The 12,882-nt window shown below is 38.2% G+C and overlaps 1 protein-coding gene across 4 annotated transcripts in view; it reads right to left on the reverse strand.

The window, feature by feature from the left end:
* The window catches only part of LOC137631109 (serine-rich adhesin for platelets), a 151,912-nt gene that overhangs the window by 41,457 nt on the left and 97,573 nt on the right, over positions 1 to 12,882 (reverse strand). For all 4 annotated transcript variants that reach the window (XM_068362753.1, XM_068362755.1, XM_068362754.1 and 1 more), the window contains 4 exons: positions 4,969 to 8,800; positions 4,158 to 4,370; positions 3,554 to 3,837; positions 3,106 to 3,234 (listed from right to left, as the gene is read on the reverse strand). In XM_068362753.1, coding sequence (XP_068218854.1) covers positions 3,106 to 3,234; positions 3,554 to 3,837; positions 4,158 to 4,370; positions 4,969 to 8,647 — 4,305 coding nt within the window. In that variant the 5' untranslated portion in view covers positions 8,648 to 8,800. The remainder of the gene's footprint in view (positions 1 to 3,105; positions 3,235 to 3,553; positions 3,838 to 4,157; positions 4,371 to 4,968; positions 8,801 to 12,882) is intronic.

Genomic DNA, 12,882 nt, shown 5'->3' on the forward strand with positions numbered 1-12,882 from the left:
AGATTTCTCCTTGTATTCTAAATAAGTGTGTTGCTTGAAATTCACAAGGCACAAGATTTTTGAGCCTGTCCTAAATGAGAGTTGGCACCTCAAGACCGTAGGCCTACCTACGCACCAAGATACGCTTTTTTTTTTTGGGAAGGAAGGAGGACGCAGCTGACCTGAACTCGACCTCACAAACATACAGGCCACGGTACGAAACGGAGCTGCCCAGTCAGGCTCCAATGTCAACTTCGTGCTCCCACTCTCCATCAGTAGCCTGTCCCCTTACACAATAACTAGCCAAGAATACGTCGTAGAAGAGGTCAAGCAGATGACCAGTGTTAGTGCATAGCTGCTAATTCTACAGCACGTCGGTTCCAGTCTTGGGGGCTAGTTGGAGAGCTTGGAGGGGGCCGTTGACTCTGCAGAATAAGTGCTGTAGGCCTAGTGAGCAAACTGAAGACCGCCACATTTAGGACACGGGCGCCCACAACATATAAAAATCTTGTGAGTTTAACTAATGGCCATTCCCCCTTTAGATAAGTTTCAATTTCTCATATGTTAAGTTTAGGTATTATTTTGGCATTACATCTTTCGGGCTGCGTGCATGGAAATTAATGTACTCATATTTTTTTTGATCTTGGTATTTGCTTGAGGTTACTGACCACATGTTGGGACCTCACAGCAGCCACCGCACAAATTGTTGATCAGAGTTTTTGACTCTTATTTATTCTGTTGAGGTTTAATCCACGAGTTAATTCCGTTTAACGTTTTCAATCTTTTGTGTTGTAAATTCACATATTCATTTTATCATATCTAAAACTTATAATTGAGTTACTGATATTTTTTCCAATTTTTAATTTTGTTGTGTTAAAATCATCGAGTTATTTCCATCCCTTTTTTTGTAATAAATCATTTGGAGTAGATTACACATTTTGGTATCCTTAACCATTTATGATATGGGACGGGTCAGAAGTACCCAAGGTGTTGAGAGTAACCTACTCTAAACAGGTAAGTTGGTATCAGCGAGTGTACGCTCTTTAACTTAGTGCTTTGAAGGTGAAGATCCCCATTTAACTTTACTTTATACTTTTATACTCCACTGTTCCCCCCTTTTTTTATTGTCTCTAGTTGCATTAACGTAAGATACCTGTACAGCATCTCACTGGGGTCACTGGGACGGAGTCGAAACAGAGCCTTAGAGTGAGATGACTCTAGCCTTGACAAAGCTAGAGTAGGCCATAAATAATTTCCAAATTAACGTGTGGAGTTCTCCGGCCTCTGGACAGTAAAATTGCCTCCTTTTGTATTTTAGAGTGAAAGGTTAGTGAACTATGGCAGTAAAGTATTAGCAGGGCGTTTGTGTCCCGAGAGTAAGTGCTCATTATCCTCCCCTGTTGAGCTTTGGGTAATTGCCGTAGGGAGACTTTCCTGGACTAAGTTCCCACTCAGCCATTCACATAAAAATTCTCCACAATTATTATTAAAATCATTATTGTTATCATTATCATTATTAATACTAGCTAAGCTACAACCATGGTTGGAAAAGCAAGATGCACCAGTCGCCCGTTGAAATACTACCGCCATAGAGTTATGGGGTCCTTTGACTGGCCAGACAGTACTACATTGGATCCTTCTCTCTGGTTACGCTTCTTTACCGTTGCCTACACATACGCCGAATAGTCTGGTCTATTCTTTACAGATTCTCCTCTGTCCTCATACACCTGACAACACTGAGATTACTAAACAATTCCTGTTCGCTCAAGGGGTTAACTACAGCACTGTGTTTAGTGGTTACTTTCCTCTTGGTAATAGTAGAAGAGACTCTTTAGCTATGGTAAGCAGCTCTTCTATGAGAAGGCCACTTCAAAGTCAAACCATTGTTCTCTATTCCTGGGTAGTGCCATAGCCTCTGTACCATGGTCTTCCACTGTCTTGGGTTAGAGTTCTCTTGCTTGAGGGTACAATCAGGCACACTATTCTATCTGATTTCTCTTCCTCTTGTTTTGTTAAAATCTTTATAGTTTATATAAAAATAATTATTTGATGTTGTTACTCTTCTTAAAATATTTTAGTTTTCCTTCTTTCCTTTCCTCACAAAGCTATTTTCCCTGTTGGGGCCTCTGGGCTTATAGCATCCGGCTTTTTCAACTAGGGTTGTAGCTTAGCAAATAATAATAATAATAATATAAGCCCAAGAGGTCCAACAGGGGAAAATAGCGCTGTGGGGAAAGGAAGTAACGGAATGAATAAACGATAGAAGTAACGAACAATTAAAATAAAATATTTCAAAAACATTAACAACATTAAAACAGGCATAATATATATAAACTATAAAATAACTTATACCAACCTGTTCAATATAAAAATATTTTCTGTAAGTTTGAACTTTTGAAGTTCTACACTCCTAAGTATTTCTGTTAGTACCTGGAGAAAGCAAATTCAATTTGTCCTAGATTGTTTGAATATTAATTTGCATGTTCATTTATACCAAAATCAGGTAGACATACTCGTAAGTGTGTGATTTTTACAAAAAATTGACCAACGGTAGGTAGGTAGGTTCGGGGCGAGGCATAGCCTCTGCACCGGCGCCTCCAAAGATTACATTTTTTTACTGTTTGGTCTTTCCCTCCACATCAGGTTTAATACTTCTATTTTCTTTTCTATACTTGTTTCACTAAGTAATAATAAAAATAAAAATGGTCCTCGTGTCTGACAACAAGCAAATAAATTTTGGGAGAAACAGGAGTTTAGCTTTTGGGGGAACTGATTGTAGGACAGTAAAGCAATCCAATATCCAAGATTTTCTTGCGGAGTGGGACTCCCGGATCATTTTACAACAGGAACACAAGTGATGGAAACACGAATTTTGAATTTTGCATTCTTCAACAAGGCAATGATGACAAAAGTAGATTGACCTTTTTAAATTCAGTAATGTTTCTTTTCCTTAATTTTCAGTATCATTTTTTTTTTCTTTATTTACAACGCTGTTTCTTTTTCGTGATTATCTGCATTGCTTCTCTTTCTTCCTTTTTAGTACGGTTTCTATTTTCTATATATTTCTATTTTGTTTCTTTTACATAAAATTCTGTTTTATCTCTGTTTTAATTGTCTTTTATTTACCTGAGAAGCAGAAGAAACAGCGGCGCTATAGAAGTCTTCCAACTTGGAACTCATACGAGGAGGTGGAATATATCCATATATGCCCGTGTAGTCGTAGATGGGCGACGTTTTTTCTGGTCTGGCTATAACCTGTAATATGATGGAAAAGAGATTGATAGGCGTATTTAATATTTACAATGTAAAGTAGCGTTTCAACGCATATAATCATGGATGTCAGAAATGTACTAAACGTACTTTTGCTTAATCTAACTAACTTCTACCCTCACTCTTTCTCTTTATATATATATATATATATATATATATATATATATATATATATATATATATATATATATATATATATATATATATATATATATACATACATGTTTAATAAGGCACATAAATGGCACCTATATCAAAAGTTTTTCAATCTGTTAAAGGTGTGTCCAGCTGAAAGGTCCCATACCTCAACGCCGTTTTGATTATAATCGAGAGGGTGAATGATCTGCAGCTTCCCCTTCTTTGACTCCCGCAGGATCCTCTTCTCGTGCTCTTTCTGACTCTTCTTTTCATCATCCCTAGAACCGAGTCTGAGCAATTTCTTCAAGGAGAACCTCGAGGACGAGGAGGAGTTGGATGAGGAAGACTTCTTGGTTCTGTCGCGGCCCCGATCGCTGCTATTGTTCTCGTTATTGTTGTTCTTGCCGCTGTTCCGCTTGAGCGTCGGAGGCGACGAGGGGCGGAAGAATCCTGTCAGAAGTCGCAAAAAAGAAAAGGAAGAAAAAATTAATTGGCAGGTAATCAAAGGTGTCGTTTATTGAGGTCTATTATGGTGTAACATGACCAGCGGCACGGAGAGAGAGAGAGAGAGAGAGAGAGAGAGAGAGAGAGAGAGAGAGAGAGAATTTCTGGTTATATGACGATAATAATTTTTAATTCCATCACGAAAATTAGTTTACAAGGTATTTTTACTCATGATTATTGCATATTGCATATAGCGAGTATAAGGCCAGCATACAGAACGACCATCTGTCAGTTAAACAAAGTAGACCTATAAATAGTCTCCTCACCTGATCTTCCAAAACTGAACTTCGACGAGAATCCAGTCGTTGATGCCGGAGAGGGATCAGTTAGCACATTGACCATATGTTCAGTAACTCTCGGTACAGAATGAGACCTGGATGCTGTGGGTTTGTTGGTTATACTGTAGGTGCTTCCGTAATCCCATCCTGGAGGTACACCTTTGGTTGATCCTTCACCATTTGGATCCACTGAAGCTAGGGCTAAAGAGTAATAAAAAGTGAGGAAATATTAAGTTCTACTGGAATATGAAAAGAAATAGGGAGCCGGAGTCATGACGTCAGTTACCATGGGAACGGCCAAACTGGTTCAAGCGTAAACATTGTTCGGAAGTATCCTCGTGCAGGATGGATGCTTTCAGCATAATACAGTTGATTTACTACTTTTCCTATGTCACACAATGCATAAAGCATCTTAAAACCACTATAATTCAGATCCCGTGCTGTCCTTTTCCTATTCATATGAGACAATGACAGGAAAATTCAAGTTAAAAGGTGGCAGTGTTAGAACACTGGCAAGTTTCTAGGTATGTGAGTGCCTGAAGCAGTTGTTGTAACTTATGAACCAATCCGTAGTAATGAGACGTCAGACTTCGGCTCCCTATTATGATCGAGTCATGACTAGGGACATAAGAATAATTATAATAATATCAGTTTTATAGCTTGACCCATCAAAAAGTTGGCAGTATTATACTCAGCTATCAATGAATATGATAAACATCTAACTTCTACGTTAAATACAACAGTTTCTCCATAACAAATCAAAGAATTAAATGAACAAAATGTTTAAAATGGTACTTACTTTCTAAATCATGAGTTAAGATGGGTCCCACTGAGTTTCGGTAGAACGGTATTGCTGATGATGACCTCTCAGCTTTTCTCATATTCAGTTTTGCCTGTTCATCCTCGTCCTCCTCCTCATCGTCAAAGTCATCAGTGAATGATGAATAAGATTCTCCATCATTGTTATCATTCTGTACGGGTACCTCCTGACTTTGAATTTCCTGAGTATAGTCCTCATATATGCCGTCTCGTACATTTTCTGTAGTCCCTAGACTTGTTTCAGGATCTGTATATTCTACAGCAGACGTAACCTCTGTAGCACCACTATCTTCTATTTCTTCTGCAGGTGGATCAGGAGTTGATCTTTTACTAGAGCTTGACCTTAAAGCTTTACTTCCAAAATTAAGAGCAGCAGATAACAATGAACGATTTGCTTCAAAAGTTGACCTTGACTGACATCGTGTGGATTCAGCTCTACCAACATTAGCAGGAGAACTAATTGGATTCTTCGCTTCTGTGCTTGGAATACGTACTTTCTCAATTACACTACCAGGTGCTACTTTCATTTTTAAACTATCGTCAATTTCATGATAGATTGTGGCATCATCCAATTTTGCTTCATTCTTAAGACTAGATTTGGAAGATAGAGGCTCTGAATTGCTTGACTGACTAGAAGCAATTGTTACTGGAATATCATAAACCACTTCATTATCCTGAATTCCACTTGGCACAGGAATAGCTGGTGCTTGTGTGGTGGGTGGAGGTTTTTTCTGCTCTGACGGAGCTTTATAAGTAGGTTCATGGGTAGTTTCCGGACTACTGTTTGCCAAAATACTAGGAGAGGTATTTCCTTTATGTTCTACACCTCCAGGAAGATTAGGAGTTGACACTGCTCCTGAGAGATTGTTTGTAGATCCTTTTGATGAAATAAGTGAAGGTGTTGCATAGATCCTGGATGTACTACCAGATGGCTTAAACGGTACTTTTGGTTTATCTTTCAGTATAGGTGGTTTGGGTGTTATAACTGGTTTGGATCCTGGTATTCCCTTGAGGCAGGATGTTGATGCATAAAGAGCTGATTTCTGAATGCCAGCCGTAGGAGTAGGAACTTCTGGATGAGATTTAATACCCCTGAGAAAGTCTGGTGTTGCTGGACTATACACTGGTGAAGATGAATTGCCATCATCGTACATAGATCGAGATGATGAAGAATGTAAAAATGAATTCTGAGTAGTAGATGGGATAACAGGTGTTCCAAATGTGGTGAAAAGACTAGAGGTACTTCCTTGACGACTGGCTGGAGTCTTAGGATGCTCAGGAGTTTTAGGCACTTCTGTCTCACTTTGTGAAGCATATATCTTTTCATCTGGAATACTAGCAGATACTCTCAGAGGCTCTTTATAAGTTTGGATTTCTAATATTTCATGATTTAATGACAGGCGTCTTGTGGGTATACCTCTTCCTTGGGTGCCTGCAGGACTGTGATTAGATGGTGAGTTCTTCTCTGAACTAGAGTACAGTGTTTCATTTTGCATTGCATCAGCTTGATTTTGCTTCTCAGGACTGACTACTGTAACTTCTATTTCTGCAGAATGCTGTTCATCTGATTTACTCTCTTCTTCAGACAGATTTTTTTGGGTTGCTTCTGTAGATTCTTTTACTAGTTCAGAGGCTGGCTTTACAGGAGTTTCGTTTACTGTCTCAATGGTACTGGACTTTGCTATTTTATCTTCAATTAGTTCCTTTTCCTTGTGTTCTTTGAAGTTTGTTGATAAAGATTTTCTCGGAGCTGAAACAGGGCCTTTTTTGGATACAGTTTTAGTATCTGAAGAGACTTCTGCAGTATAGTTAGGACGTTCATCTAATTTACCTTTTCTCTTTTCACAGTCCTGGGCATCAACTTTTGTGGGGACCTCTACCTGTGTTGTCACGGAATGACCAGGATTTTCTGTCCTACTTTCTGTAGCTGGAATATTTGGGGTTACAGATAATGAAGGGGGGGTCTTGATATTTGAGTTTTCAGTATGCTTTTCCTTATATTCAGAGGTATCTGGTGTAACTTGAGACTCTGTCTTCATTAACAAGTTATCAATTCTGGTTATTGCTGAAGCCTCATTTTGTTGGCAATCTCCTGATTTAACTGTATCATCCATAACAGGAGGGCAGACGGTATCAATGGAAGTTACCTTTTCTCTCTTTGAATTATCAGCCAGACAAAAGTCATCTATGGAAGTAACTTTTTCCGTATTTCTTTTTAGTCCCTCATCTGATGCTATCTTTTCTATCATTTCATCTTCTCTTGATACATATTTCGGTTTAATACCCTTTAACGGTATGTCTTCAATTTCATTCGAAATCCCAGATCTTACTATTTCACCATTTTTCATTGGAAGCACCTGATTTACTCTAACTTCATTATTGTTTCTGGCAATCAACGGTTTAATAGTCACTAGAGGCGGAGAACGCTTCAACTTTACCTTTCCTTCCGGCTTTTCTTCTTTCTTTTCATCTTGCTGTTGTTGCTTGGCCTTATCTGATTTAGACCTGTTTTCTCTCCCCAACCTTTCTAGTTCCTCAATCTCAGCAATGATCATCTTCCTTTTTTCTTCCAATTCCTTGACCGATGGAAGCAATTCCTCTATGTCTTTCTTGAGATTATCATTATCAGAATTAAAATCAGTGTTTTTCTCTGTGAGCCTCCTTAAAACCCTTTCATCTGGAGTGAGATCCATGAAGTCATCAAAGTCATCATCATCATCATCATCATCCATCATGTCTTCATCATCTGAATAATCAACATCTCCTCCGTAACCTATGACCTCCTCAAGCTTAATGCTAAAACTGATAGACCCCCTTGTTCCTTTTGGATCCCCAGCTTTCTTAATAATGCTTTGGACTGTGATATGTTTGACGGGCTCTACATTTTTCATGAAGCTATTTCCGTTCACCTCCTTGGTGTTTCTTCCTAGGTATTCATCCCTTTCTCCTTCAAAGTGTTCACTCCCGGCATCACTCTTTACTGAGGTTGTATCACTGTTAGCAGCAGAACCCATGACTTCATAGGATGATGATGAAGAGGCACAGGATGTGCTACTGATATCATTACTAGCCTCTGAACCCAAATCACTGCTGACATCCCCTTTATCGTCAATGTATGCCTTATCTGGTTCCTTTTTCTTTTCAGACACAAGGCGGTCGCTGTCAAGGCCATTACCCAACAGTTCACTCAGGAGTTTTGCTTCACTTTGGGACGTCTTCACATGCTGGACTAGCCTAGAACTTCGCAAAGAGTCGCCTCTGTTATCAGAGTCCATCATGTCACTAAGCTTCAGATTTTTCTCATTTTCGTGACTCACCATATTGGACATCACCTTAATGAGCCCAGGAGACTTCAAGCCAGAATCCGACTGATCGAGCATCATGGATTTCCAAGAGTTTCTATTGTAGTAACTCCGCTGGTACACACTACCTGCTACTCCCATGTACCGCTTTGACCCTCCCACTCCACCATCCAAGCTTCTGCTCAGTCCTTTCGAGGTAAAGCCCTCCCCATCGTGACCTTTTCCTCCACCAAGATTACCTCCTCCTCCTCCTCTTCCTCCACCCCCTCCGTCATGTTCCTCCTTAGACTTGAAGCAATTCGAACAGATTTCTTTCTTCCATGCGTTTTGAACGAAGGTCTGACAAATGACAGACATGGTGGGGGGAGGGGTGATGAGACCTCGTTAATGCGGGCTGTTAGGAGTAGTCCATCGTTAGCTGGGCATTGCCTCTCACACTATGTTTCTTGTCGGGAATATTAAGGCACTGCTACAATGTGGAGTAACCAGTTACCATAGCTCGATACAGATCTGGAAGAAAAGAACATTTCCAATTAGAAACAATCATTTTATTTTTATCATGGCATTAAAAAAATCTAAATGTTGAATGAACATATACCAGCAATATCAATAACAATATTACCAGTTAATAGGTATACCAGAATGATAACAGTAAAAGGTATAAATCATTTTATGCAAACGATGCATATTAGCTTCTGATAGATTCCAAATAAAAGTATTACATACAAAGCTATTGATGAATACTGTATATACACACATATTATATATATATATATATATATATATATATATATATATATATATATATATATGTGTGTGTGTGTGTTTGTAATTTTGAGTTTAATGAAAGACTGGACAAAGCAAATCAGACAATGGCTAGGTTAGGTAAAATTTGGAAATCAAATCACCTAAAATTACATGTAAAAATCAGGCTATATATCAGTTTAGTGCGATCGGTGTTACTATATGGACAAGAGTCGTGGTATGACAATGAAACAATATCCTACAGATTTTGTAGATTTGAGAACAAAACCCTCAGAAGAATATTGATAGTTAAATGGCAGGACAGGACTAGAAATGAAACAATAGGAGATTACTCCAGTGTCATGTATGGAGGAAATCATGGCAAGTGGTAGATGGAGATGGTCTAGGCAAGTTCTTCGCACTCCCCGAGAGAGATTAGTTCACCAAAACTTTCAACTGGGCTCCACAGGCACTAGAAGAGTTGGAAGACACAAGCCTACATGGCTGAGGACTATGAATAGTGAAGAAGATGATGAATGGGGAAGTATATATTTAAAAGCTCAAGGTAAATATATATATATATATATATATATATATATGTATATATATACATATATATATATATATATATATATATATATATATATATATATATATAAGAGGAGAACGAAGAGTCTGGGCATTCTCATTTTTATTGGTACCGACGTTTCGGGACTCATCCCATTACCATGGCTAAAAAAGACATAAAATATTATAAGTAAAACTCAGTAAAAATATAAATTACAAAACAGTTTAGAATTAAAGTTGTATATACAGATACAAGTAAAAACGGTAAATAAAATATTTTTTTTCTAATTAATTTCTAGTGAAACAAGTGATTGTATAATTTCTATAGAGTGTCTTTCTTTTTGTCTTAGTCTCAAGTTTAGTTCAGATTTAATATTTCGAGTGATTTATTTTTTGGTGTTAATTTTTTGAATTGTTGTATTTATAATAGAATATATTTATTTTTGTAAAGTGTGTACTATTTCGATCACCAATTCTTGATGCAGTACTTCGCTCACTATCCCTGACTAAGAACCAAAGTAAGAGGTTGGTTTTAGAATAGTTCATGTAAATTAATCACCCAGTTTTGTTTTGTGTAAAGTTAAGAGACCTTTTACATATTCAGTGATTATATATATTAATAATAAGGATAAGGATAGGGAATTGGGGAATATGGGGAAAGGAAGAGTACCCCTGGATACGATCCAGTTTATAGCCCGAAGGCAGGAACCCGGGATGGGAAAGAATTAGGAAAAAGCGAGAAAGAGAAGTACAGGAGAAGAATAAAAGAGAGGGCCAGACCCTCTTGCGATGCTAGGGCTTTCTATCCAATTTTGTAAGTCATTACCTATATATATATCATTGTCTGGGAGTTGCGTATATTTCTCAGAGCTCGGTGTATTTCTAGTATGTATCAGACTTATGTAAAATAAAACAGGTTAGTTTTGGAGCTTGGGAATTTACGTAATCCGCCAGTCGTAATATATATATATATATATATATATATATATATATATATATGTGTGTGTGTGTGTGTGTGTGTGTGTGGGTATAACCTATTTAAGAGAGAGAGAGAGAGAGAGAGAGAGAGAGAGAGAGAGAGAGAGAGAGAGAGAGAGAGAGAGAGAGAGAGAGTTGAATGAAAGTCGATAAAAACCCCAAGTGTTCCATAAATGGAAGAAATAATAGAGGGAAAGTGAAATTTGGAGAGAGAGAGAGAGAGAGAGAGAGAGAGAGAGAGAGAGAGAGAGAGAGAGAGAGAGGCGTCTACCCTTCCTTGTTTGAATTATAAATGAGCCCAGCAAGGTCTGAATTACTAGCCTCTAATATTTATTATCATATATGGTTCTGCGCATCAATCACCACCATGACTAGTATCTACAGTACATCATTATCATCAAAGATCAAATTGATGGTAATTTATGTTTATCATTAACAATCTTTTAAACGATTTTGAACATTTAGTAAAGTTATTTCATTGCATGATCCAATTCCGTTTCTCTAATGACTGATTATTATTATTATTATTATTATTATTATTATTATTATTATCATTATTAATAGCTAAGCTACAACTCTAGTTGGAAAAAGCCGATGCTATAAACCCAAAGGCTCCAACAGGGAAAAATAGCCCAGTGAGGAAAGGAAATAAACAAACGATATGAGAAATAATGAACAATTAAAATATAATATTTTAAAAACAGTAAAAAACATCAAAACAGATATTTCATATATATATATATATACTATAAAAATTTATGGCAGCATGTTCAAAATAAAAAACGTTTGTTGCAAGTTGGAACTTTTGAAGTTTTACCGATTACTACCATCCGTTCATATATTCATGAATAGTAAATAAAATTTCTTACAAAGACCAACAAAAGCACATAACAACTCGCTATTTTATGAAATCATACACAAACAAATGCATATGTATAAACATACACATTCACATACTTGCACAATTCCTCTCAAGTGTAACGTCCCTGACTGGTGAACGCCAGACTGGGGTTCAAGTCCCGCTCGGAGTCGTTAGTTTCTTTGGTCGCTGCAACCTCACCCTCCTGGTGAGGTGAGGATTGGGGTTTGGAGGAACCTATAGGTCTATCTGCTGAGTCATCAGCAGCCACTGCCTGACGCTCCTTTGTCCTAGCTTGGGTGGATAGGGGGCTTGGGCGCTGATCATATGTAGGCTATATTTAGTCAGTCTCCAGGGTATTGTCCTGCTTGATAGAGCAATGTCACCGTCCCTTGCCTCTGTCATTCATGAGAGGCCTTTAAACATTTAAACCTTCAAGTGCACACGCAAACAAACAGCAATTTAATTCTAGTACAATCAATACAACGACCAGCCTATTAGTTCATTGGTGAATTGCAAACAATACCAACCCTAGTATACCTACTGAAGGTTTGCCTGCAAACTGGCCATGATAAAGAGTCTAACTTGTCCCTCAAGGACAACATGATAGAAGCCGGCTGGCGATTACCCATGAGCTTTATTTTGAAGGAAACTTTAACGTTTTTTTACCACACACCCTCTCTCTCTCTCTCTCTCTCTCTCTCTCTCTCTCTCTCTCTCTCTCTCTCTCTCTCTCTGACTCAATGAATTCATACAAATAAACAGTACTCTTATAGAAAAGCATTTCTGAAATGCATGCATACATATGTTCTCTCTCTCTCTCTCTCTCTCTCTCTCTCTCTCTCTCTCTCTCTCTCTCTCTCTCTGCTGGTTCAATGATTTCATACAAATAAACAGTACTCTCATAGAAAATAATTTCTGAAGTGCATGCATACATATACTGTACTCTCTCTCTCTCTCTCTCTCTCTCTCTCTCTCTCTCTCTCTCTCTCTATCAAACACAATAAAAGCAAAGATCTGGAAGAGTGGGCGATCTATCGACATAGGCGTCGGCAAGTACAACAAGTTCACCCACACACCTCAAGACCAGCCCGAGCAGTTCGTATCTCGGCGCCCGTCTTTTAACTGTCACCGCCCAAAAACTCGTAACGAACGGCAGATACGGTTAACTTGGCCACTATAACACCCGAAAAAAAAATGCTAGGCGGGAAGGGAAACAAAATACATGATGCGTTTTCTCTATGACGAACGGAAAGGAAGACGCATTTCGGGAATAGAAGCGGAATTTGGTGAAGGATTGTTCCTTCTTCATCATTAAAAAAATTGACTATGAAGTGGCAAAGAAAGATGGAGGGACTTTAGTAAATTGTTCAACGGAGAGAGAGAGAGAGAGAGAGAGAGAGAGAGAGAGAGAGAGAGAGAGAGAGAGAGAGAGAGAGAGAGA

The sequence above is a fragment of the Palaemon carinicauda genome, chromosome 39, assembly GCF_036898095.1.
Source record: "Palaemon carinicauda isolate YSFRI2023 chromosome 39, ASM3689809v2, whole genome shotgun sequence".
NCBI lineage: Eukaryota > Metazoa > Arthropoda > Malacostraca > Decapoda > Palaemonidae > Palaemon > Palaemon carinicauda.